The sequence below is a fragment of the Phaseolus vulgaris genome, chromosome 8 (genome assembly GCF_051622355.1).
Source record: "Phaseolus vulgaris cultivar YP4 chromosome 8, ASM5162235v1, whole genome shotgun sequence".
Classification (NCBI taxonomy): Eukaryota; Viridiplantae; Streptophyta; class Magnoliopsida; order Fabales; family Fabaceae; genus Phaseolus; species Phaseolus vulgaris.
Window position 1 is genome coordinate 56,447,609 of NC_143505.1, and position 27,891 is coordinate 56,475,499.

The following is a 27,891-nucleotide window of genomic DNA, read 5'->3' on the forward strand; positions in this document are numbered from 1 at the left end:
TGGCAGAATTGGACCCCAGTCCTTGGAGTAACTGACACATATTCCATTATAGATTGAAAGCTAAAGTAAAAAAATAGTGACACACTTCTCTAACTTCAGAATCAATCCAATAAATAAATGAAGCATATACATCTCATTATTGTTGTAGTCCTCACATTTTTCCCTTTCACCCATCTAAAATTCAACCCTTACTCAACCAACATCACTAACACATATCAAATTAATGAATCTCACCAAAACAGATGGCTGAGAAGAACAAATAACAGTATTATTATGAGCTTCATCTTCAACTTCTAACAACACGGTACCTATCCAATGGATCTTTGAAAATGATGAGTTCGTGGTAGACCCTCCAAGCGTAGTCCTCAAAATCAAAAGAGTTGAACACCCTCTCTTCTTCTTCTTCATCACCACAATTATTTTCCTCTTCAACTTCTTCTTTTTCCTCATTATTGTTGCTTCCAAGGGTTGCCTTGGGAAGAAGCGGAGCCACTCTGCTTTCTGTCGGAAGAGTTATTAGCAATGACATTGTTATGCAGCGTGAGCCTTTTTCTTCTCCCACTGTTGCCACTGGTCTGCCTCTAACTTTCTTCAACTTCCCATTGCTCCACACCTACACAATAAAATTGCTTGAATTCATATATAGTAACCCACTTTATCAATGCATCATCACCCCTTAGGAGTGGTATTTGAGCTCTCAAAATTAAACAAAAAATAATAATATTTAACAGTACATGATAGAAAATTGTATTAACAACGAATCTTGTAAACCTTTTAAGGAATGCAAAACCAAGTATTAAGAAGATAAAGACACAAAAACACTTGAGGGACACCATGTTTTTTCTCTCTTTACTTTTCTGTAGTGGAGGAGATGGGTTTCCTCATGCATTTAGCATCTGAGATTTGAGGGTTTTGCATCGTCCACTTTTTCTGAGCTGAATCGATGATTTTTCTACTTTAGGACACATCCCAATGAAAAATGAAGAAAAGAACAGAAACCGACACAGGAACATTGCTAATCAGACTTCATTATGACCAGCCTGGGTATAAACAAGGGGCCCGACCAACATAAATTATCTGCTGGATCAAAATCAGGATTTCTATGATAAAATTTACCACTGAAAAGAATAATGGTTATTTACGGTAATAAAATTATTTTAATTACAACTTCATTATATCATTCTTAAAAATACAAAATAATGTAGAATGGCATCGCCCAAATAACATTTATTTATCTCGTTTCGTATGACCCAACAACTAAAAGAAGAGTCACTTTCAAAAACAAAAGTGACTGACCAATATTAATTTGTTTGTACTTTACTGTTTTGACTTTATATATAAAAATCACAATTTTTTTGTCTTTAAACAAGCAAAATTAATGCATTTTAATATGTTATTAGTATAGTGTTAGCTTTAGCCTTTGCAGAATTGCTAGAAAATCAATTTGGTGATATAAATCTGTCAAGAAACAGAGGAGTGTAACTCTGGTGAAGTACAAACACGTATATTAATTAAATTAATTAATAATTAAACCTTAAGAAAAGGAAAAGACATGTCAAATAACTAAAATGCTGTCTCATTAGCTGGAATCGCATGGTTGAAGTAAAACGTTATTAGTTGAGTTAGTCTTTTCAAGCCTTGTTCAAACTTCAAATTAGGGAAGTTTCAAGATCAAATAATGCATGCACTACAGGGACAGTAGGGTAATTACAGCTCACAAAAATAACTTTAAACTATAACCAACATGATTACGTGACAAACTGACAATCTCACATATGAGCTTTTCCCCCAAACCGCACTAAGTAGGAGAAACAAAAAATAAATAGAATATTTTAAAAGCAAGAAAATAACAGAACATAATTAACAAATGTCCAAACTATAAAGCAAACAAAAAGATTTATTAATTAATTAAAAAACATAACCTAAAAATAATTAATTTACCTGAGCAATATCACCAACAGTGACCAAAATCGACTCCACGTGTGGCAGCACAGAAACCCATCCCGAATCCGACAGCATCGAGTACTTCTCATTCCTAATCTGGTACTGTAGTCCGATTATAAACGGGTAAAACCCACCCGATTTGTTTCCGGGCACAGACTCCGAAATCCATAGAAGAGAACGTAAGCGGGTCGGGTCATCCCCTAGCTGGTTCTCGCACCCCAAGGCATTAGTTAACTCATCAACGATCTTCAGCCCCAGGTTCTCCAGTGCGCGTGCGAACTCGCGCAGAGAGACTAGACTGAACTCGCTCGACTCAGTGGAGCACGCTGAGTCGAAGCGGAATGACTCGCCGAGTCCGTCGTCGTCGTCTTCGTCGCCTCGGCCGTAGCCTAGAGGCCAGCTTTCAGGGATGAGAGACTCCTTCTGATCACGAGGGAGGTCGAAGAGGGCGAGCGCTTCCTCCTCGGCCACGTTGGCGAGTTCGAGGGGAACTGAGTGATCTGTGAGTTGCGCATAACCGAGTTGCGAGACGCAGGAGAAGATGTCTTTTAGGGAGGAGAGGGAGGGGGGACGCGTGGCGGCCGAGGAGGAAGAGGAGGAGCGGCGCGTGGGGAGGGAGAGCGTGGGCGGGAGGCGGTGGAGGAGGCGCGAGAGCGCGTCGGCGGCATCAGAGGAGGACAGGAGGTTGTCGTGGTGCGCCGCTGGGGTTGGCGGCGGTGCTGAGGTGGCGCCTCCATAGAGGTTGGGTAGGTGTTGGTGTTGCTGCTCTTGAGTTGAAGACGCCATTACGTGAAAGAATAATAATAATAAATATAAGAACAGTGTGAAAAATTTAGGAGCTGTGTTGTTGTTCTTATATGTTGAGCTATTTTTGATGAGTCGGAGCGTGTGAATACGGGAAACAAAGGACTATTCACACGTGTGATGGTGCAGTCTCCATTTCCCTTTTTCCACGACTCTCATAAGGTTTTCTTGCTAACGTAATGATTATTTCTAGTGGTGCTTCCAAATGAGACAATTTAGTTAACAATGTCCTCGTTGGCACTCGTTGAAACCATTGCGAATTTGGGTTGGGATACTTTTAATCGCATTTATGGCTGAATGTAGCTTATGGAAATTGGCAACAAAATTATTGATTATATTAATAGTATCTCTCTTCCGCAGCTGTAAATGTTTTATTTTTTATTATAAATAATGAATTATCTCTTAGAATGAACTTGAATGGATAATGATAATGGGAATGCGAGAGCAAACATATACTAGGAGAATTCTAATATTAGGATTCTAGAAACCTTGAATTTAGTTTAGAATGTGCAATAAATGATTTAATTAAATATGTGATATAAAATTGAAAAAAAAAAAAGATTGGGCGGGTGTTCCTACTTTTATATAATTCAATTCTTATTGTTTTATATTTTATAATATGATTCTACTATCAAACACAGGGCTGTTTGTACTAACATTGTATGATCTTATAAAAGTAATATGTTTGGTGTGTCTACCAGTCAGTGTTAAATAAACAAGAGATAAGGAACAGTGACATAGAATATCTTGAATGAAGCGATGAGTCTAACCCTAAAACCAGCACCTTCATTCCATAAAAAAATGGTAGCTTTAGAAGGTATGCAGGTTTAGGGTTAGGGGAGATAGTTAGTGGCAGCCTTGTGTGTGTTTTTTTCTGATGGCAGCAGAGGACATGTATTGGTGGTAGTTGGACTCAACAGCTGGATAAAGGTCTCACCTCCCTGTTTGTTTATTCATCTTTTTCTTTCATTTTTTACATCAAACTTATTATTTTTAATTTTAACAAATTAACAAAATTAAGAAGAAATATTTTGAATACACTTATAATGAAACGAATTTAAAAAATGGAAATGGAGAAGAAACTCAATCGTCTTGTTTAATAACATATGTGATTTTCAAAATTACAAGTTCGGCTTCATTTTAAAGTTGCTCATTTTATCTTTGTCTTTTAGTTTTCATGGTCTCTAGGCGCGGTAGTCTCCGGTTGGTTCTTCCATTTATCGATATGAGTGAGAAACCTCCAAAGATACTCTGACGATCAAGTTAGTCCGAGTACAAGGTGCAGGTGAGTTGAGAGTGAAAATTACCTTTGGCATTGGGTCTCCTCTAGTATTTATACATTTTGGATGAACCCTCGTGGACAAGTTTGTGAGTCCAAAAGAAGACTCAATTATGTCTTAATCATGATTTACCACTGATCTGACTTAATTACAGTTAATTGTAGATTTACAGGTTGTGTTTAAATTAAGGAAGTCTTTCGATCTTCTCGGTCATTCGACTTTCTCAAGCTTCTCAATCCGGTAGTATATGTTATGTAAAATCAAAAAATTTTAAACTCTATCTAAGATCTGTAGTAAATTTGGCTTTAAAACGAACAAAAACTGGTTTTCCCGAGGCGTGAGTAATCACTGTCCGTAAGAACTTATCCGCGGTATATTGCGCAAGTCCCCCAGGATACAACAGGAACCTCCCGGTAATTTTCGAGGATCAGAACTAGCAAGTTTCTCTTTAAAAGAGTAATACCCAAATAGAACCCAAAATTATTATAATAATAAAATAATGAGGAGAGAGAAATTGAAAAGGGAAAATGGAGAAAGAAGAAGATGGTGAACGGAGGTTTGAAGAAGATGAAAAAGTGAGAGTGTGAGTTGCATTTCTGAAGTGGGTGGAACTCTCTTTATATAAGGAGAGGATCCAAGAATCCGTTGCCTCTTCACAACTACTATCGTGGCACGTTCCATTGACTGGCTGCCGGAAACGGAGCAACCGCTGAAAGATTGGGGAAGACCGCGGAGACGAAGGAACGTAGCGAGAGTGAAGGACGTGAACCTTCCTTAGACGTGCGATCACGATCCAGGATGTAGAGAGGGCAACGAGCGTGACAATCTCAGTAAGTTCCAGTCTCTACTGCACTTCCGAGATCTCCTCCAACGGAATCGAAAAACTAGGGTTTTCCACGCACAATCTGCTTTCCGTTTCACACACTCTGTTTTTTTGTTTTTATTTTGCTATATTAGGTTCTGTTTTACAACTATCCCCCACATATTGCAAAAGATAAAACATAGAGATATAGAAAGAAAAGGTTATGGGTTCATCTAAGATGTAATGCATCAAAGCTGGTATAACATGCTATATGAACCAGTCTTAGATTGATGAACTTAATACATAGTGTAGTTGGTATAGCAAGCTATATGAACCAAGACACTTAGTATGTGTTAGAGGTTTATCAGTCACAATACACCCCCACATTACTTGTTGTTATGGCTGTGTTACGCTACTAGGCCATGCACGTGCCCAGTATTCATGAGTGTTATAGAGATTTTGCCAAGATCTCATGCAAGCAACCCCACTTGACACTCATATAGGTGATTTTATCAAGTGTATGCTGCAAATCATACACCACCCATAAGAGCTATGAAAATCATTAAAACTTTGTAAGTCGTTAAAACTCTTTTACCTCTGAATTTTAACCACAAAGTTTATCCTCTCGATAATGCAGTAACTAGCACTTTCACACACACCGTAGCAATGGACAAAATTGATTTTAAATCAATATCAGTGCTAGCAGAACTAACAAGTGACTTGTTTTTACCCATATGAACCTTATTCATGGGATCTCCAATCACAAAGGTTGGGTTTCCATCACTTGTTTGTTTGCAAGTGGCTTAAGTCTCATTCCCCTCGATGTTTCTAAAATCAATTTTCTCCCTAGGGGTTTTGTTAGAGGATTTGCCTGATTCCGTTCTAACTTGACATAGTCAATAGAAATCGTTCCACTCTTTAACAAATGTTTCACCAAATTGTGTCTCAATTGTATGTCTATTCTTTCCATTGTAGTTTTTATTTTTAGTTATAGCTATTGCTGATTGGCAATCACAATGCATTGATACATATGGGGTTGGTTTCATTCCTAAAGGAATGTTTGCTAAGAAGTTTTTCAACCACTCAGCTTCACTACCAGCCATTTCTAGAGCAACAAACTCATATTCCATTGTTGATCTTGCAATAATAGTTTCTCTGGCTGATCTCCATGTAACTGTACCACCCCCAAGTGTAAATACATAACCACTAGTGGATTTTGTCTCATCTGAATCAGAGATCCAGTTAGCATCATTGTACCCTTCTAGCACAGCGGGAAATCCACTATATTCAATGGCATAATTCATTGTACCTCTCAAGTATTTCATGAGTCTCGCAAGTGCATCCCAATGATCCTGACTAGGACATTGAGTGTATCTACTCAATCTACGTACTGCATGGTCTAGAAAAGCTCATTAAATGCAATAAGCTCCCAATTATCTGGGCATACTGAGTTTGAGAAATAGATTCTCCTTTGTTCTTCTTTAATTTAGAGTTAGCATCATTAGGGGTACTCACTAACTTAAAGTTATAGTAACCAAACTTCTTTAGAAGTTTCTCAGTGTATTTTTCTTGGGATAGTAATATACTATCTCCCTTCCTTATGATTTTAACTCCTAGAATCACACTTGCTTCACCCATGTCTTTCATCTCAAACTTAGATCCAAGAAACAATTTTGTTTGAAAAACTATATCATTGCATGTACCAAAGATTAGCATGTCATCCACATACAAACATATAATGACATATTCACCATTTTCAGATCTAGAATACACACATTTATCAGCATCATTGGTAGAAAAACCTTCACAAAGTAAAACATTATCAAGTTTTTCATGCCATTGTTTTGGTGCTTGTTTCAAACCATACAAAGATTTTAAAAGTTTGCATACTTTTTCCTTTTGACCTGGAACTACACATCCTTCAGGTTGAGTCATATAAATTTCTTCTTCTAATTTACCATTCAGAAAAGCTGTTTTAACATCCATTTGGTGAATTACTAACTTATGGATAAATGCTAAGGCTAGCAACACACGGATAGAGGAAATCCTAGTAACAGGTGCAAAAGTATCAAAGTAATCTATGTTATGCTTTTGAGTAAAACCTTTAGCAACTAATCTTGCCTTATATTTTTCTATGGATCCATCAGGATGGTACTTCTTCTTAAAGATCCACTTACAACCAATGGGTTTTGCTCCTTTAGGCAGATCTACTAAGGTCCATGTATTATTTTTCTTAATTGAATCAAGCTCAGTTTTAATGGCCTTATCCCAATGTTTAGCATCAGGAGTACTAGTAGCTTCTAAAAAACTTATTGGATCATTCTCAACTAGATAAGTATAAAAGTCATCTCCAAATGAGATTTCCTTTCTCTGTCTTTTACTTCTCCTAACATCCTCACTCAAGGAATCACTAACACTATTTATAGGTTGTTCAGATGTACCACTACTCTTTAGAGGAAAGATGTGTTCAAAGAACTCATCGTTTTTCGTCTCTACTATAGTGTTACGTTCAATTATATCACTATTAAGAACTAGAAACCTATAGGCAACACTATGTTCTGCATATCCTAAGAACATACAATTAGATGTTTTAGAGCCTATTTTCTTTATCTTAGGATCAGATAACATCACTTTAGCTAAACACCCCCACACTCTTAGGTATTTCAGATTAGGTTGATAACCTTTCCACAACTCATAGGGTGTTTTACCAGTTTTCCTATGTGGTATCCTATTTTGTAAAAAACACGCAGTAAGCAGATATTCACCCCATAAATTATTAGGAGCATTAGAATTAATAAGCATAACATTCATCATTTCTTTAAGAGTCTTATTTTTCCTTTCAGCTACTTCATTAGACTCAGGTGAATATGGTGGGGTTACTTCATGAATAATACCTTCTTTTACACAATAGTCATTGAATAAAACATATTTACCACCTCTATCTGATCTAATTCTTTTAATTTTCTTATTCAGTTGATTTTCTACTTCCGCTTTATAAGTTAAAAACATGTCAAAAGCTTAATCCTTATGTTTAATTAAATACACTTTGGTGTATCTAGAAAATTCATCTATAAAAGTTACAAAATAATTTTTACCACCTCTAGACATGGTTTGTTTTAAATCAGCAAGGTCGATATGAATTAAACCAAGAATTTCAGTTTGACGTTCTACAAAGTGACATGTTTTCTTCGTTATTTTAGATTCTAAGCATACATCACATTTACTATTTTGTTTGTCATGCATGTTGATTAATCCTAGTCGTTGCAATTTCATAACATACAAAGAGTTCACATGTCCTAATCTAGCATGCCATATATCATACGAGTCAACAATATAAGCAGAAGATTTAGATTCATTCATAATTTCAGAAATGTTTAATACAAAAAGGCCTTTATCACAATATCCCTTTCCCACAAAAACATTGTTTTTTTTCATAACAATCTTGTCAGATTCAAATGACACTTTAACCCCAACTTTGCTTAGCAATGCCACAAAGACCAAATTAACTCTAATTGATGGCACATGTAGCACATCATTCAAAGCCAGAGTTTTACCAGATGTGAACTTCAAAAGAACTTTTCCTTTTTCTAGGACAGGAGTTGTCCTGGAGTCACCGAGATATACTTGTTCTTCTCCATCCCCCACACTTGTGTAGGAGGTAAACACATTTCTGTTTGCACAGATGTGTCTGGTAGCCCCAGAGTCTACCACCCATTTGCTCACATTTGTCACAAGGTTTACTTGTGAAATGACTGCCACAATATTATCTTCCCCTTCGGCTAGATTTGCCTTAGGAGGATAGTCGTTTTTGGCCCTATGTCTGCACTGAGGTGCATGATGACCTGACTTTCCACAGACAAAGCAATTACCTTTTTTCTTGAAAGTGGGGTTAGTTCCACTGGGACGAGAGAATTTGTTATATTTCTTTTTATGATTAATTTTTTTCTCGTACCTTTTTGGAGCTACTTTTTCTTCTACCACGTTTGCTTTGGCAGACAGAGTTTTGGCCTTTGCAGCAGCGCACTCCTTCCTGTTTGTGTCTTCGATGATGATGTGGGTGATCAGATTTGATAATGACATTTGTTTCTGTTTATGCTTCAATTGTTGTTTGTAATCCGTCCAAGATTGCGGGAGCTTTTCGATCAGGAGTTAGGACACGAATTCATCCAGCAAGGTTATGCTTTCAGTTTTGATATCTTCAATCAGCTTGTGATATTCGTTTATTTGGATTTTGATGTCTTTGCCTTCGATCATTTCCCAGCGGTAGTAGTTTGTAATTACGAACCTTTGTCTGACGATGTCTTTGGCAGTATATTTGAGGATAAGAGAATCCCAAATATCTTTCGCATTCTTATAAGAAGCATAAACATCGAACAGATCGTTAGATAACACACTAAGTAAAGTGTGACAACATACCTTATTTGCATGGATCCAGTCGTCAACTTGTTTCGCAATCGTGGTTGAGTCGGGTTTGACAGTTGTAAGTGCAAGAGCAACTCCGTACATGTCCAATAAGGTGGACATGCGTTCCTACCAACGTCAGAAATTCTGACCGGTGAAGACTTCAATTTTGGAGACATCCAGAAATGGTTTCGCAAATATGGTTTGCGTTGCGGAAACCACATTTGACGGTCCCGTAGCAGTGTTATTGTTGTCCGTATTTTCAGCCATAAGTCCTTACGTTTGTAGTAAATTTGGCTTTAAAACGAACAAAAACTGGTTTTCCCGATGCGTGAGTAATCACTGTCCGTAAGGACTTATCCGCGGTATATTGTGCAAGTCCCCCAAGATACAACAGGAACTTCTCGGTAATTTCCGAGGATCAGAACTAGCAAATTTCTCTTTAAAAGAGTAATACCCAAATAGAACCCAAAATTATTATAATAATAAAATAATGAGGAGAGAGAAATTGAAAAGGGAAAATGGAGAAAGAAGAAGATGGTGAACGGAGGGTTTGAAGAAGATGAAGAAGTGAGAGTGTGAGTTGCATTTCTGAAGTGGGTGGAGCTCTCTTTATATAAGGAGAGGATCCAAGAATCCGTTGCCTCTTCACAACTACTATCATGGCACGTTCCATTGATTGGCCGCCGGAAACGGAGCAACCGCCGAAAGATTGAGGAAGACCGCGGAGATGAAGGAACGCAGCGAGAGTGAAGGACGTGAACCTTCCCTAGACGTGCGGCCACGATCCAGGATGTAGAGAGGGCAACGAGCGCGATAATCTCGGTAAGTTCCAGTCTCTACTGCACTTCTGAGATCTCCTCCAACGGAATCGAAAAACTAGGGTTTTCCACGCACAATCTGATTTCCGTTTCACACACTCTGTTTTTTCGTTTTTATTTTGCTATATTAGGTTCTGTTTTACAACAAGATCAACCATATCACATAAAATAGATAAATATCTTGTCCATTAAAAATAAAATGTTAGATTATTAATTATAAAACATTATTATTTTTCAGCTCCAAATTTTTTAAAATAACATAAAAAGTCATAACTAATATTATATTAAGTTTTTTTAAAAAAAATAGTTTAATAAATTTGAATAAAATATTTGTAGATAATATGATTGAAGTAATTGAAATGTAAAAAAATTATTTATTGAAATACTCTCTATCTTAAAATTGAGAAAAATTAAAATTAAAATAAAGATTAACACCTTTATATAATAATACTCTAGGCTAGAAGATCTGAATGTGGAGGGTACGTGGTCCCAAGTTTCAATTTTTCTTCCAGGGATGTTAGTTGATAAAATTGTTTGATTTTATGTTGTGTGAACATGTATAAATATTATATTTTGATAGTTTGAAAGTTAAATATTGTTTTAGATGTTGGAAAAGTTCTTGAATGGTATGAATTTTTAAATGTTATGTGATTGAATGATATGTATTATATATGAATGATGAGAATTGTATGAAATTGATGTCATACATTTGGGATCATGTATGAGTTGTTGTTTGATGACATTAAGTATGAAAAACTTATGTTTAACAGAGATCCTCTAGTTTCACTGATAACTAAGTCATATAGACTAAGATATCAGGTGGTGAGAAGTTGAGAGGAAGTTCATACACACTGGATCCCGCTGTAAATATCAACATTGAATGTTTGAACTTACCTTGATCCTTTCTCTTGGATTTGTTGGTAATATTTGGATCAGATATTAGTCTTTGGTAGGAGTACACTTAATGAGTCTTCCAAAAGACAAAGTGAGATTGAAATGAAATTCAATGATTGTGATTGAAAATAAATCCATGTGAGGTCTATATGAATGATGAAATTGATATTGAAATTTTATATGACAACATTTAAAGAAATGTTTATAAATGATTAGTTTGATGAACTCTTTTTGCATGAATTAGATATGTTATGAAATTTCTTTTCATTAGCTTACCCATACTATTCTTGTTGTGTTTGAACTGCGATGACAATATTACGTAAACGAGCAAATGATCATACAGTGTCGGAAAGTGTGAAGGGTTTTAAAATATAATTTTGAACCTTATATTGTTAATATTTATATATTTACAAGTCATAATCTTATAATAAAAATATTTTGAAAAATATTTTATGTGTGTATTGTGTATTAATATACAATATGATTATAGAATTCGTCATATAAGCACTTATACATGCTATGTTTATTTATAATAAGAGAGAAAAAAAATTATATATGCGATTTCTATATAAGTTAAAGACTATACTTACCGTCATATGAAGAATTTATTTAAATAAGTTTCTATTTACATAATAACCAAATCAAATTATCCCTCTTACAAAAATTAATCGTCGAATGTGTTCCATATAATCATATAATCAACAAGAAATCATCGTATTCATTTTCTTAAACTTTGTGTCAACAATTTTAAAAATAGCTAATTCAATGCACTTGTAATATTATTTTTTAAACGAACTATATTTCTAAAAATAAAATAAAATTCAAAATCAACATAAAAATAAAAAGCAAAATATTTTCATTTAACTTTTTGTCGGTTACTCGACATTCTTACATCTGAAGATAGAACTGGTATATATTAGAAATGTTAAAAAAAGTTTACAATTTAGAACTACTTGTAGAATAAGTTTAATAATTTTTACAATAAATACCACAGAAATCACGCTAGCAGTGATTTAAGATTAGATGCCAGTGAACATTATACTTTTAAAAAAATAACTGTGTTAATATTACTGTCTACGATAAATTTATCAGTTTTTATAATAATTAGTTTGAGAATTATATGAGTAATATTGTAAGGAAATTATATTAAGAATGCGTATCTAATTTTTTTTTTAAAGAAGACATGTTTTCTTTTATTTCGAAAGGAGGTAAAAAGAGAAAAAACAAAGTGGCTTATATGAGTCGGTATTAATTTTCGAATTTCGTGTTACTAATACTACTTGGTATTCCGGCGTCAGATCAGATCCCCAAATTATCTTTGAACTTTAAAGGTTGAAATCTAACGGTCCATGTGACCCTTAAGGTTTGGCATCACCGTCCATTTCAATAAGAAAACGGGGAGGATCAGACCTGCACGGTGCACCATACTGGTGATTCACACGGCACCAGAAGCACCAAGAAACAGAAAATCGGAATACGAAAGCCAGAAGAAGCTCTTGGATTGATCGTTCTCAACAATGTTCTCTCGATTATTCCACAAATTACCACCGGAACAACGTCCTCAGGTACGTGCTCAATTTCCGCCATAAACAAACGCTATTCACGCTCATTGCAGATTTTAGCATCTTCGATTTTTTCCTTGTAGTGGTTACGAATGCCGGTGCTCAATGTTAAGGAGCCTTTTGTTTTTTGGTTGACTAGTGCATTCATATTTTGAGTTTATATTTCTATGTGAACACAAATCCTGAAACTGATGTTGTTTCTGAGCGTTTTTCGCGCCGCTCAGCAGCAGGACGTGGGGCACGGCAGTGTTCCGTCGGGAAATTTTGATCCACGAGTTGTTTTTCACTATGGCGTTCCATCTACCGCGTCTATTCTTGCTTTTGATCACATCCAAAACCTATTAGCAATTGGAACACTGTGAGTTATTATTGGTTGTGTTATTGGCTTTGCGTTGGAACAACGCGTTCTTTTCATGTTTTCCGCCTTATTGGAATTCTCCGTTCGAATAATGTCGAAATGGAAAATTCCTTTGTTAAACAACTGACTATTTTTTAAATATATGATGCATGTTATTGGAACATGTTGATGAAATAATACGTTGTGCACTTTATCTTGTTATTGGAGGAAAGTTTTTATGTTTTGTGTGCCTATGAAATATTACTTTTAACTATGTTCTTTTTTTTAACCATTCATAATTTCATCATTCCATTGTTGTGAAGATTGAGGAGTAGCTTATTAGCTTAGATATAGGAACAGCAATATAGTACAGAAGTTTTTTTGTTTTTTTAGAATATTACAGTAGTTATTACTACATTGTGGCGTTGAGAGCTAGACAGTAGTTACTAGCAATAACTTGTTACTGCACTGTGATATCGAGAGCTAGACAGTTTCGATTAGTGGCTTTTTAGTTGACTTTAGCATTTTCCTCCCTCTCGTAGCGATGGCAGGATAAAGGTGTTCGGTGGCGACAATATTGAAGGGATTCTGATCTCTCCCAAGCAAGCATCCTTCAAGAATTTAGAGGTTTGTAATTTTGGACCAACGTTGAAACCTGAAACTAAAGAGTGATGTCTATCAGTCATTTAATCTTGTATTGTTTATTACTCCGATATTGTTTTGCATTTTTTCTTTGAATATTAGCATCTCTAGAATCCATGTGTATGCCACTATGTGTGGGTATGGCATGTATTTGCATGTTTATTCATGTAGTGTTGTACATTAGTTAAACTTTAGAAGTCCAATGAAATGATTCTGAGGAATTTCATGAATAATATTATATCTTATCTTTTTGAACTTTTCTCACAGTTCTTGGAAAACCAAGGTTTTCTTGCCAGCGTCTCAAATGATAATGAAATACAGGTACCTTACAAGTTTAGTAGGGTTCTTTTAAACTGTCTATATGACCAGGCACCCTCCGAATATGCTTTAAAACTGTTTGCAGTAAAATATGTTTTTGATATACCAAAATATTTTGATATTCTATTTTAATCCTTATAAAAATTTAATTCGTTACTAGTTCTTACATTTTAACAGAAAAAGTGTTTTTTTTACTGCTGATGAGGGACTAAAACCAGATCACTTTGGCATATGAGCGTTCTTTCCTTTAATGCTTTTGTTGTTTAACAATGTTTAACTTTTATACCTAGTTGTTTCCTTTCTTATGTTTCTTTCACTAGCCTGCTCAGTATGTTTCTGCTAATGGCAGGTTTGGGATTTGAAAAGCAAACAAATTGCTTCTGCCTTGCACTGGGAATCCATCATAACTACTTTCTCTGTTATTTATGGCACCAGTTACATGTAAAATACTTGTGCAGATAATTTTCTGTCTGCATTTGCATGCTACTTTTTCTAATAAAATCTTTGTAAATAGGTTTATAGAAATTTTACCCTCTTATTGAAATTCAGGTATGTTGGAACTGAGCATGGGATGGTATATGTGTTGATGTTCGATTCGGAAGACAGAAAAATTAAAATATTGCCCTATTATGTTCCCACAAATGTTATATCTGGTAAGTACACATTCTCGTTACTCATTTATACCATATGAGTTGGAAGTATGACTAGTATTTTTGCAGCTGCTAAAGTGGCCAGCTTAACAGTGTTTGGGGAGAGAATTTTCTGATCCAAACTTCTGACTAAGATATAGGGCCACTTTCTCTGGATGCAGAACCGAACCCATTAACCCCAAATTTTGAAATGACCCTGTTGCTGTGCACTAAAGTTTTTATTGCATGCTTGGTGTAATCTATCAACTTTCTTGACATGGGTGATGTGCACCCAGAGACTGCGTTTAGGGCCGTATGTTTATTACCACACCTGAAATTTTATACAGATGTTCTATAACCAGTTGACTTAATCTTTAAGCTGTTAGGTGATGACATAAGATTTTTTATTAATCTTTAATATACCCCTTCGCCAAATTCATTTAGGCTTAAGCTGTAATTAAAGTCAGATTCAAAACTATCTTATCTTGAAATTAAATTTTTGATGGTTTATTCAGAGAGGCTTTTATATCATGTTAAGGAATTGCTTGACCAAAAGGTGTAAAAGCTTTGACTATCACGTTAATGATGTAGTACTTCATGGCGATGTTTCTTGTGTACTTCTTTTAATATATTGCATCATATTGATGCTTTTTTAAATTTCTATAGATCTTTATTAATCAACTTAGTAAACCTTGTGATAATATTCAACGAAATCTCTTTAATGGAGCAGATTATTTTGGTATGTCATAAATGTAACATAAGTTCCTACTTCCTAGCTAGGCATAAGCTTGTTGTTAATATATAATTTAGACTTTTTTTTGCGTGGGTAATCAAGTAGTTTCTCAAAGTCTAACATCTAGCTTGTTGCAAAATGTTTCTCGCCTTTGCAGAAGCAGCTGGAATGTCACTTGATCATGTTTCAGTTGTCAGAGTTCTCCATCAACCATGTTCTGACGGAAACAGGCAAGACAGGAACATACTTAAAGTTTCTCTAATTGATTTCCTTATGTTCTATGAAGGAATTGTGAGACATGAGTTTTAGGTAATTTTGCATCTCAGATTAGGCTAATTGATCATTCTATTAAATAGTCATATATTTAGGCATTTTCTAAATCATGAGTGGGAGTAAGTTTGAGCTCAGATAGATTGGACCGCAGAACATGGTTGATTTATAACCATAGGACAAAATTTTCGTTTATAATGATTTTTGAATGAAGTATATATGCAATATTTTAGCCACGTTTTTAGGGGAAGGAAAAGTTTTAATCACTTTTGTTGTGTGGCAACGGACTGTACTTAGGATTCTCAATTCAAATTCAAATGCTTGGAGTTTCCTTTTGTTTGAAATATACAACATGGAGAATAAACTTAATCCAGATGTAATTCAACATGGAGTTTCTTCTTGTTTCAAATTCAGTGCTAATTGCTTGTACTCTATTGAAGACATCATCACAAAATTAATTTATAACATGTTTAACATTCATTGACGCATATATAAGATACATTCTTACAAGTGTGTGCATAGTAGCGTATATATATTTTCATGAATTTTAAGGGAACTTAACTTTCATATAATGTGTTCGGTATGTTCATGTTTTAGTTGATTTAATTGAAATTGTCATTTTGCAGATTGCTAATTGCATATGAAAATGGTTTGATGGTACTCTGGGATGCTTCTAAAGATCGAATTGTTCTCATTAGAAACAACAAAGACATCAAATTAAAGAGAACAATTGTGGCTAGTTATCCAAATGACGTTAGGCTTCAGCTTTCTGATGATAAAGTAGACCGTGAAGAGCAGGAAAAGGAGATAAGCTCTCTATCTTGGGCATCTAATGATGGATCAGTTGTTGTTGTTGGTTATGTAGATGGTGATATAATATTTTGGGATTTGTCAAGTGCTGACTTCTCCCTGGATCAACAACTCAAAAGATTGTCGAATGATGTTGTCAAGCTTCAATTATCATCATCTGACAGAAGACTCCCTATTACTGATCTACGTTGGTGGGCCAATAACAATGGTGGGAAACTTTTTGTCTATGGTGGCTATGAGATTGGGTCGGAAGAAGTTCTGACGGTAAGCTTCATATGCATAGTGGCTGTTTGACATTTGTTTTTTAATAGTTATTGTAATAATTGAAAAACATCATGATGTTACATTTGCAGGAGATTATGCACAGATGAGAAAAAAAACTCCTTTGTTTTGGTTATAGTTGTGGTGTTTGAATATATTAACAGCAAAAAAAGGTCATAATAATGAGTGCCCAAGTTCAAGTACTCACAAAATTCTACCTAGAAAGGTAGTCTTACTGGGTTAAGGGTGCAAGATTGAGTGAGGTTGTCCCTTGTTAGGAGAAGCATGAGTTTTATCCCAGTGGTTGAAGAGGTTAGAGAAACATTGTCAAGGATCTATGCTCCTTTGCCAAAAAAGACCGATTTCAGATCTTCAATTGAAGGATTAGATAGACCAATTCCTACAAAACAAACCGCATTAAAAAAGAAAGGAAGCAAACGGTCGTAGATTAATACAATAAATTAATATTGATCTGTGTTTTTTTATTCTCTTTGAGCTTTTTATGGTTATAAGGGCATAATATACATCTTATTATCCTGATACAGTATATGAGAACTTATGGAGCAAACACTGTTCATCTCTTGTTCATTGTTACTTTATTTTTGTTGAAGAACAACTTCTATTGAAACTGATTGTTGCTATAATTAGTATTTCATTTTCGCTACATTAGATTTGAAAATTGGGCATGTCATGCCAGTTTCAGTGGCCTGTTAAGTTTCATAAATTTTATGTAGATAATTAAATATGGCCTTTTCATGTTTACAGGTTCTGAGCATTGATTGGTCCGGTGGAATTGAAAATCTAAAGTGTACTGGCCGCATTGATGTTACTCTTCATGGTTCTTTTGCTGATATGGCTTTGTTATGTAGTGATTGCCATACTGAGGGAGCTTGTAATGTGCTATCTGTATTGACAAGTCCTGGACAACTGGATATTTATGACAATAATTGTATATCTTCTTTGATGTCTCAGCAAGAAAAGAAGACTTCTGTTCCCACAATGCAGTATCCCATCCTCGTACCCACTCTTGAACCACACATGACAACTGCAAGGCTTGATGTGGTATGTCAAGATGTAAAGTCATTCAAAGCCCTGTTCAAGGTAATGCACATGTATTAGATCTAAAGATTCTTTCTTTTCCATGTCTAGTTGATAACCTGTTGTCAAACATTGTATAATGTTAAGCTTGCAGTGTTTGATTGTCACAACTCAATACTAATAGCAAACAATGTCTGTAGATTCTTAAAGCTGGAAAGCATCATTCAATACAAAATCAGAAAAGTATTGGTACAAAATGGCCTTTGAGTGGTGGTGTTCCGGGTCTGCCTTTCAAAGAAAACCATCCTATCATTCAAATATATATAGCAGGTTACCAAGATGGATCTGTTCGGATATGGGATGCCACATATCCTGCTTTATCACTTGTTTACGATATCAAATCTGAGGTTAGTGATCAGCTTATTGTGCAATCTACAATCTTTTATCCAGTGGTGATTTTCCCCCAACCTCCACCCTTGTTGCATTTGCATATTTATTGAAACTCATATTGGAAACATGCTTGTCAACGTGAAATATATAATTGGCAGGTTAATGATGTTAAAATTGGCAATGCAAGTGTGCCAGTGTCAGCATTGGGCTTTTGCCCTGATACTCTACATCTCGCTGTTGGTGATGAAAGTGGTGTTGTAAGATATATAAGTATTTAGAATTTTTCATTCTCTTTTTATTCAATAGTCTTGACTCTCAAATGGCTGGTAATTGTATCATGTGGACATATGTAGGTACGTCTATATGTTCTAATAAGAAGCTCAAATACCACATCTTTGCATTTCGTGACAGAAAATGGAACTGAAGGTTGGGTACTTTTTGTTTTCTATTTGAATTGCAAACAAAATTTCTCTTTATTTGATTCAAGTGTTGAATCGTTTTAACAATAGCTAATCTTTATATACCTTGCTCCATTGCCATCTTGTAATGACAAGTGTAGTGGAAAAAGTTTTTGTTTGTTTGAAGAGTGTTAGACATATCTTCCTACATTGGAGATCTACTTTTAAATCTTTTTTACAAAGTTTTGTGGGTGACAAAGGAGAATGAGGCACTTTGCAGTTATGCTCTGTCTTGGAGTATTTTGCACCTACTTGGGATGTAATGCTAGAAATTTAACTTGAGCTCTTTGCTTCCTTACCTATCATGGGATAGGGTTTTTTCCTAATAATAATGCAATTGTCGGAGATCTCACATCAATGAAATATATGAACAAAATTATAATATATAGATGGGTGCAAAACCTCATCTTACAAAGTAGGTTTTGTAGGCTAAAAGGCTTAAAGTTCACTTTTAAGATGGTATCAGAGAATATGAGAGGCTATCTTAGGAAGGACAAGATGAACTAGAGTGATGTAGGTACACCAAGCTCGTTGGGATGATTTGGCTGAGTCAACTATGCAACACAATTATGAGGCATGCAAAGAGAGGGTTAGAATAGTAGCATTTCCTTCCTCCATAAACACATTCTCCACCCAAGCTTCTAATTTAGGATACTATTCTGGCAATGAATCAATCGTATGGACCATGAAACTGTCACTTCATCATAGTAAAGTAACAATGAGCTAGATGAAGGTCAATGAAGTCTCTCACTTCATCTCTCATGGATATATCCAAGATTGAACATGGCTTGTGCATTGGATTGTGATTTGGCATGCATGTAAGTTTGATTTGGACTTAAAGTCCACTTTCTTAAAACGGTGATGTTATTGGCATGAGGAGGTATGTTAGACTTAAAAGTTCACTTTCTAAGTCATAATAAAAACAATAAAAGTGAAATATTACTATGACTGGTTTCCCATAAATCTATCATCCAATATTTTCTGCCTTGAAAATGCTTCCACCAGATTAATGAGAATCTAGACAAGTGGACAGAAACCATGAAACATGCCTAACACAACTAGTATGAGGAAGAATGACATTGACTCACTTATATTTTTACCAGGAACTTATAATCATAATGCAATTTTATGTGTATGAATAAGCTATGTTTAGTGAAAGTGTAGTACGGTAAAAGACAACTATTATAAACAAACAAAGCCAACACATGTACAAGTTTTATTTGTTTGACAGGTAAAAAATGTAAAGTTGGATTCAGGGGCCTCCAGTTGATTGAGAAAGATTACATTAATATAAGTTTGCTTAAAGTCTCGGGTTTAAACTCTAAAATGTTTTAAATACTCAACTAGTCTTAATGGAGTTTCCTCTCTCCCCCTTTGTTTCCCATGATTTTTGCAACCTTAGATTTTGATGCTTTGAATTTGGGCTGTTATGAACAGTAATCAGTCTGAATGTGTACACATACACAAATATATAGGAGGAAAAGTTACTCTGACTAGTAGTTCTAAAAAGTAAATCATTTTATTGATAGATTAAAATAAAATGAAAGAAAGCTTATGAAGTTACTTTTGGAATAGTTTGATCCCTCTTCTTATATATGCATGTAGTTCATATGTATGTATGTATGCATTCTCCATGTAATCATGATACTAATCAGTAAGCCATGTCAATAAAAAAAAAGGTGCTTCTCTGATTTGCTCCCTAATTGCCATGAAGAATTTGAATAGCTTGATTGACATGACCTAAGTTACTTTTCATGAATCTGTTTATGCTAAAAAATGATTTGATATTTATAAATTCAGACTTTAACCTGGTTTTTTCTATTGGGGCAGCAGTTCATGACACGCATCAAGGGGATGGACCTCATTGCAAAGCTGTGTTTACCCTTCAAAATTCTGCTGTATACGGCTTACAATTTGCAAACCTTGGAAGAAGACTTATTGTTGGATATGAACATGGGCAGGTGAGATATTGATTAATTTTTTCCCCTTTTGAAGGAATTTATTTATTTTTTGTCACCTGATTGAGTTGTTGAGTGGCTATTTAAATTAGCGCTGAGAGTTCCAACTTATATTTTTCTAATCCACTTTACAGGTGGCTATGCTTGATATCAGTTCATCAACAGTTTTGTTTCTTACGAAAACTGAATCTAACACTTCTTCGGCAGTTGTTTCTATGAATGCAAAATTTTCAGACAGTAGCTCGAGTAATACACAGGAATCTGTATCTGATATTTCTGACAATCCTGAAATGGGGCTAATCTATGTTGTGACAAGGGATGCACACTTTGTTGCAATAGATGCTGTGACAGGGAATGTGGTTTGCAGTAGGACAATTAGCCCCAGAGTACAATCAAATGCAATTTCAATGCATATGATAGGCAAGTAATTTTTTAGAGAATTTGAATCATAATCTGTAAAAGTTTTATTACTTATGTTGCTGTTTTATCTCAGATGGTAGTACTTCTGACCTACCCGCTGATAAAGTATCCCCCAACTCACCTCAGAAGAGTGATTCTGCAATGAAAGCTAGCGTCCAATCTCAAAATGCACAAGTTGAAGTTGAAAGTTCTACTACCGTAGAGAAATCATATTTGGGGCAGATATTATCGAACTCACTCATTTTACTTTGTTATGAGAATGAATTGAGCATACACACTTTAAATTTTGTGTTTGAGGTGCTGCACTTCATACCCATCTTCCTTCAAATTTCAATCCATTCCTTCTTACTGGTTAATGAAATTTCCTAGTTACAGGGTAGTAGTAGTAACTACTTTCGTAAGGTGAACCTTGTACAACGATGCTGCTGGACTACAATCTTTAAGAAAAATGAAAAAGAGTGTGTTCTGGTTCTTCTGTATCAAAGTGGGGACATTGAATTAAGGTGAAATGCTTACTTATACTACACTGAATATGTATTATTCTTATACTTTGTTCAGGGTAACTGTTATGAACCAAGGAAAACGCACTCAAAGATAAACCAAGAACACAAAATCTACTGAATAATTTCTGTATTATTATTTCTGCACTTAGAACATCCACAAAGGAAAACTGTTATTCCTTTTACGCAGGACTTTCCCTGTCTACCCAACTGAATTCAAAACACACCCTCACTAAACCGGTTGGTCTTTATTTAAAGACCACTAACCGCTACTAACCACTACTTTACAAATCATTAACCGTTACCTTACAAACCACTAACCGCTACTAATCACTACTAACCGCTACTTTACAAATCATTAACCGCTACCTTACAAATCAAATAACTAACTCATGACTATTCTAATTCTAACTAACTCCTGCTCTATGTGTATCCTAACAATACACTCTTCCAAAAAACAACCTTGTCCTCAAGGTTAGAACCATGGAACCTTGATTCCGTGGCTCATCTTCATCACCATGTTCTTTATCTACGCTTTCTGAAAGTATTGTGATATTGTCTATTATAGGGGGGAACCCATTGGCTACTGCATGCAAATTCAGGTCTGGAGGTTTAGGTGGTGGTGGGGATGAGAGAGGATTTTGTATAAAAGTCTTTGAACCCAGTAAGTTGAAATTCCAAGATTCTGATGTCATTGATGTTCTTACCTTCATTATCAAATCTTGATCCAACAATGATTTCTTATGCATATTATGTAAATCTGAATTTGGGAATAAATTATGCTTGGTGGCATCTCCACCTTCAGCTTTCTTACTGGTTTTCTCTATAATTGGATTATCAAGAAAAAGACATTACAGCACATAGTCTTCATTCTCTTTATTGATGCATCTCCTTCTGCCCTCATCATTTATGTTTCTCTTGCAAATCTCACTTCATTTTTGGTTTTTTCTTCGCTGCAGATGGTGTGATTCTTCATTGCTGAACCTTCTTCCACATCTCGGGTCTTCTTCTCTTCATCATTAACAGATTTCTCTCCTCCCTACGACATCTTGTCACTCTTCTTGTTGTTCCACAGCAATTCTTTAATTTCTTTCTTTTAATTTCTTTCAAGTCTAGAAGGCTTTCCTTCAACGTTATGTCTGCTTTAACAGATTTCTCTCCTCCCACCGACTTCCTATCACTCTTCTTGTTGTTCCGCAGCAATTCTTTAATTTCTTTCAAGTCCAAAAGGCTTTCCTTCAACGTTATGTCTGCTCTAACAGATTTCTCTCCTCTCTCCTACCCCCTTTCTTGATGTCCCGCAACATTTCTTTTATGTTCAACATGCTTTCCTTCAACCTAGTAATATCTGTCTTTAGGCTGTTAATGTCTGTCTTCATCTCCACCATTAACCTCCCCTGTTCGCGGGTTACTTTCTCTAAAGCCACGGTTCTCTGTTCCATTCTCACTTCCCTTTTTTTTTTATCTGGCAGGTCGGACCAATTTGTTACAAACCAAGGAAAACGCACTCAAAGATAAACCAAGAACACAAAATCTACTGAATAATTTCTGTATTATTATTTCTACACTTGATACTTAGAACATCCACAAAGGAAAACTGTGTTATTCCTTTTACACTGGACTTTCCCTGTCTACCAAACTGAATTCAAAATACACCTTCACTAAAACAGTTAGTCTTTATTTAAAGACCACTAACCGCTACTAACCACTACTTTACAAATCATTAACCGTTACCTTACAAACCACTAACCACTAACCGCTACTTTACAAATCACTAACCGCTACCTTACAAATCAAATAACTAACTCATGACTATTCTAATTCTAACTAACTCCTGCTCTATTTGTATCCTAACAGTAACACTATTCAGTTCATGAGTGAAGCCACATTTAAATGAAAATAGTCAACATAATCCCACCCATCAAAAAGAAAAGAAAATTTCCGACTTTGTTTCTTTAAAAAAAATTGTGATGGTCTATATAAATTATATTATTATATATTATTTCGTTAATTTTATATTATTTCTTACTGGGACTTGGATTACCCCACATCCCAGTATCAAAGTCCCAGTGTTGCTGCATGAAGCATACTTTATACTCTGTAGGGGAAATCGTATACTTTTGAGCTCTGAATCTGTAGTAGTTATTCTAGAGATTGTTGTGTTGTTGCTGTACTATTCTAGCTTTTTGCGATGTCATGGCCCACTTAGTTATATTCCCCACTCGCCTGTTTTTTTATAAGTCTAGATGGATTTTATCTCACTTTGAGCAGGTCCTTGCCAGCTTTGGAAGTGTTGGGAGAAATTTCTTTGATGTCATTACTCAGATGGAACTTGGAAAACAACATGGAGAAGACAATATGTTCTTCATCAAGTGGAAAAATTATTCTGGTTTGAAATTTTTTATGTTTTTCAATGAAGCTATTTTCTTATATGCTGCCAACACTTACATGATCTATCTGTTGTCTTATGCTTGATATGTCATTTCACATCTGAAAAAATTTAAAATATTTATGTATCTGTAGGATACTGAATAATAAAATAAGAGTATACTGTAAGTGGCATTGGCAGATTCTGTGTTCCTAGGTCCCATTAGTTGGATTTGGACCAGATTTCATCTTTATTTAGCTTAAAAGAGATTATTTGTATGTAAAATCCCTACTGTTTTTAGTTTATTTAGATTAGGGAAAGGAGTTCATTCCTTTGCCTTTTAGTCTGCTATGTTAGTGTATAGTTTTCGTTTTATATTTCTGCCTTGTAATTCGTATTCGATCAAGGAATGGAGAAAAAACAACTTTCTTCCTAATCTAGAATACCAATTGGGCAATTAACCAATATATTTATTCATTTAAAGATATTCAAACCGTTAATCATGGAAGAAATGTAGTAAACTGAGTTTCATTCTGAAACAGTTAATAGCAAAAATTTCTTGTTTACTCCATTTGCTCCTTTTCCCTTTGTGGTATAAGGCTTTTATTGTTTTTTTTGTTTCCTCCTTTGTCAGATTTTCTTGCGAGAGAAACCAATGTTCCAGTTTAGCAGTGATCTAAAATAACTAGCTTTCATACCTTATACAAGCTACTACTACAACAACTTAAGAAATATAACTTGATTTATCTAATTACACTGAATAATCCATGTTAGATACAAAACTGTTTTTGAACTTTTTCAACTACCATCTTGAACAAAAGGGGAAATCCATTCATATAGTGTCAAATCCTCTATATAATCAATTATTTAGAACTTAGAAGTTTGATCCTTGCTGTCGTCATTATTCTAATCCTAAATAGTAAAAAAATGGGTAAATGGTGCCCCTGCCACTAGGCCTTGGAGATGTATATTTCACTGCCTTCCCTTTACTTTGAAAAATTACACTCACTTCCTATGATAAATTAATATATGCTACGCTTTGATCTATTTTAAAGCGAATGAGCTTCCTATGGATGATATTTTTTTCTCTCTGACTCTGTACATCTTCAACAACAATTGAAATATTATTGACTTTGGAATTCTTAAAGATGAATTTAAGATTTCGGTGAAGTTCCAAAACCAAAACCAAAAGTTTTTGAAATTTCATTTCTTCTAAATTCCTAAAATCAATAATATAATTTTAAAATTAATTGTCACTGACGCTGAAATTTAGAGAAGAAAAATATCACTGAAAAGGTCTTTAATAGTTATTTACCATCACTAAGAGGTATGTTCATATAAAAAAGTGTAGTATATTTTTATCAGAACTGACGACAGTGTAATTTATAGGGGAGTACAGTGTAATTTATGGGGAAAGGAATGTAGTTTATTAGAAACATTGAATTCCAGCACCACGTAAGTGGCCTGGTTCACCGTCCTTTAAATAATGGCTACTGTGCAAGGGTGTTAGATATAATGATATAAAACCATTTGTGAGTTTTCATCTAGCAGCTTTAACATCTATACTTCTGCTTTAAGGAAAAATAATAATTAAAACCACCATACGTTTTATGGTTTTGGATTCTTTAAAAAACATTTTGTACAGACAGTGCAGGAAAACATGTTTCAGGCAACTCCTGCTGTTCCTAAAAATGAAGTAATTTCAAGGTTGTTTTGTTTCTATAATCAACTCATGGCTATATTGTTTTACAGGTCAATGGAAATGAAACTGCTTGCATGTCACTATTGAACTATGAAAATGAGCTCTGGTAACTTCATCATTCCTCCCTATTCGGACCATATTCATTTTATTGAGAAATTAGAAGTCAATTCTTAACCCCACAATTTAGAGCACTATCGTTAATGTTCAAACCATTGGATAAATTGTTTCAACATAGCAAAACTTCTTATGAAGTTATGACAAGTTAAATGAAATCCAATTTGAGGGCTGCTATAAAAAAGAGCCTGGGACAACCGACAGGTGGCTGCCAAATGTGATCAACCTCCCTAAAAAAATGCTTGAGAAAATTATATCTATATAGTCTCACTAGTACTTAGAACTTCGGTTTCCATTATGAGTTTTCAAATTCTTGTAGGATTCCAGAGTCTTTTCCTTGTCTTCATGATGAAGTTCTTGCAGCTGCAGTAGATGCTACAGCAAATCTATCTCAAAACCAAAATGAAAGACAGGTCTAGCTTTTTCAGGATTGCAGTTCTCTCCCATTATTATTTTTTTCTAGACTTGTAATTCAACTTATCTTGCTATAGGGAGCATCTGGTATCTTTGTTAATATAGCTAAGAACCTTAAAGCGGGGAAAGCAGATCAGAATGCAAATGAAGCAGTTCATACCAATAGATTGGAAAATTTAAAACAATTATTCTCTAGTCCTCCTTTCTTAAAGTCTTCCTCAAGCACAGTAGATGACCAAGATCCTTTTTCCCTTGACATAGGTTTGTCCTTAACATTTTCTACTGCCAACTATTCTTAATTTTCTTAAAATGGTACCTTATCTTTTACAGATGACATTCAAATTGATGAACTTGTAGTCTTTTCATCTCCTAAGAAAATCGATATTGACAAGAGAGGTACATCGTATTGTTTTATTTTCTCCCGAAAGTATCATATGATTTATCTTGAATATTGAGGTCGCCTTGCAGATAAAGGGAAAGGAACGGACAGACCGAAATTATTTGAAGATAAAGGGAAAGGAGCAGACATACTGAAATTATTTGAAGCTAAAGGGAAAGCAACCGACAAGCAGAAATTATTTGAAGATGCAAGCACAGACTCGAAACCAAGAGCTAGAACAACTGAAGAAATTAAAGCTAAATACAGAAAGGCGGGGACAGGGGTAAATCGTAGATCTGAAAACTCTGTAAATTACGCATTTTAACTCACATATCTTGACTTTTCACTGGTTTCAGGATGCCTCGGCAGCAGCTGCACTTGCAAAGGATAAACTTGTAGAGCGGCAACAAAAGCTCGAGGTATATAATTATGTGACTCCTTTCTCCATTACCTGTATCTTATTTTTCACAATTTCAAACCTCTTCTTTTCAAAGAACATAAAAAGCTGAATTGACAAAAAAAAATCCATTTTAAACGAGGCTTTGAAAACAGACGTTTCATGTTTCATTTTAACACGTAGACGATAGTGTCGGGTTTATCTTAATATGATTGAGGTCCCATTGAAGTCTGTTAACACACCTAGCTGCATGAGTCATAAATGTTTTCTCCTTTTAATAATAAAACTCTCACTTCGGTTCTTAATTACATCGTTTAATAATTAAAGAAATATTCCTTAAATTGCCAGGTTCATTCACAAGATTAGTACTATGAGAAATCAAAGTGTTTTACTATAAATTAAAACTTAGATGGAATTCTCCGAAATGTGTTTTTTTCTTCTTATTTCTAACCATTTCTTTAACTAGTTGCTCAACGAACGTACTGAGGAGTTGCAAAATGGTGCCCAAGACTTTGCATCCTTGGCAACTGAACTTGCTAAAAGAATGGAAAATCGTAAATGGTGGCAGTTATGATTGGTTGCATGATTTCTTGCTTTCGTCAATATGTACCGTTTTGTTTATTTCTCGTAAAAACGCATTTGGTCTCACGTGATGCGTGCTATTATTATTATTATTTTTTTTTTATTTTCATGACGAATAATTATTAGTGTAATTTAATTCTTGTGTACAGAGCATAATTTTCAACCTTGTATATTATAACAATATAATAAGCCTCAGTAAGTCGCATGCCGCATAAAGCATGTGAAGGTAAATTGAGATATTCTAAAATCACTGATAAAAAATGTGAAAAATAAATTAATGAAATAAGTATTCGGTATTTTAATTTCATAATGTTTATATAAACATGAAAAGTAAAAACTGATTTTTTTTTCTGGGAAGCTTGACATTTTATGTATATTTTTTTCTATCTTCAACATAGTTAATCACATTATTACATCGTAAATGTTTTTTTTTCTAGCTTTGTTTCTTTGTATTCTTTTAAGGTATAACAAGATAAACTATTAAATTCTCGATATTTTGTCATTCATCTGAGTTTTTTTTTTACATGATTTTAACAATTTGAAAATAAATATTAAAAAAAAAATAACAATAAAATTACATTAGTATAACTTTCACTGATTAGTTAACTATTTTTTCACTTTTAATTAAATGATTTCGACCTCAACTCACCATTAAATTGAAAA

The 27,891-nt window shown here is 34.7% G+C and overlaps 2 protein-coding genes and 1 long non-coding RNA gene across 13 annotated transcripts; 1 reads left to right on the forward strand and 2 right to left on the reverse strand.

The window, feature by feature from the left end:
• Positions 1–85: 85 nt before the first annotated feature.
• LOC137826126 (2-oxoglutarate (2OG) and Fe(II)-dependent oxygenase superfamily protein) lies at positions 86–3,021 on the reverse strand. The gene is made up of 2 exons (XM_068631984.2): positions 1,942–3,021; positions 86–613 (listed from the first exon to the last, which is right to left on the reverse strand). Exons 1-2 carry the CDS (start codon positions 2,728–2,730, stop codon positions 287–289), a joined length of 1,116 nt encoding a protein of 371 aa, XP_068488085.2. The 5' UTR covers positions 2,731–3,021; the 3' UTR covers positions 86–286.
• Positions 3,022–12,221: 9,200 nt separating this feature from the next.
• On the forward strand, positions 12,222–27,391 carry LOC137823895 (transducin family protein / WD-40 repeat family protein). 11 transcript variants are annotated; one of them, XM_068629212.2, is made up of 24 exons: positions 12,222–12,511; positions 12,733–12,866; positions 13,388–13,472; positions 13,755–13,808; positions 14,155–14,246; positions 14,355–14,458; positions 15,325–15,397; positions 16,064–16,511; positions 17,274–17,609; positions 17,747–17,953; positions 18,095–18,193; positions 18,290–18,362; positions 20,228–20,355; positions 20,487–20,772; positions 20,846–21,069; positions 21,148–21,275; positions 23,544–23,661; positions 25,393–25,448; positions 25,776–25,869; positions 25,948–26,131; positions 26,201–26,266; positions 26,339–26,532; positions 26,606–26,668; positions 27,113–27,391. In XM_068629212.2, the coding sequence occupies exons 1-24, from the start codon at positions 12,464–12,466 to the stop codon at positions 27,218–27,220; spliced, it is 3,402 nt and encodes a 1,133-aa protein (XP_068485313.1). In that variant the 5' UTR covers positions 12,222–12,463; the 3' UTR covers positions 27,221–27,391. The 11 variants fall into 11 exon arrangements, 8 of the variants coding, with proteins under 8 accessions (XP_068485313.1, XP_090149959.1, XP_068485316.1 ...); XM_090293833.1 differs by having other exon boundaries at positions 26,339–26,556; positions 27,113–27,360; XR_016514800.1 differs by having other exon boundaries at positions 12,256–12,511; positions 20,225–20,355; positions 20,560–20,772.
• On the reverse strand, positions 17,141–26,718 carry LOC137823896 (uncharacterized). The gene is made up of 2 exons (XR_011083178.2): positions 26,580–26,718; positions 17,141–17,600 (listed from the first exon to the last, which is right to left on the reverse strand). It is a non-coding gene; the product is annotated as an uncharacterized LOC137823896 (long non-coding RNA).
• Positions 27,392–27,891: the final 500 nt, after the last annotated feature.

Excerpts from the sequence above, each read along its gene's own strand:
- LOC137823895 (XM_090293833.1), top strand. The coding sequence starts at position 12,464 with ATGTTCTCTCGATTATTCCACAAATTACCACCGGAACAACGTCCTCAG. Across the intron at positions 18,363-20,227 it reads GACAGAAAATGGAACTGAAG|TTCATGACACGCATCAAGGG; the intron begins GTTGGGTACTTT and ends TTGGGGCAGCAG. Across the intron at positions 20,356-20,486 it reads TTGGATATGAACATGGGCAG|GTGGCTATGCTTGATATCAG; the intron begins GTGAGATATTGA and ends TCCACTTTACAG.
- LOC137826126 (XM_068631984.2), bottom strand. The coding sequence starts at position 2,730 with ATGGCGTCTTCAACTCAAGAGCAGCAACACCAACACCTACCCAACCTC. Across the intron at positions 614-1,941 it reads CTGTTGGTGATATTGCTCAG|GTGTGGAGCAATGGGAAGTT; the intron begins GTAAATTAATTA and ends TTTATTGTGTAG.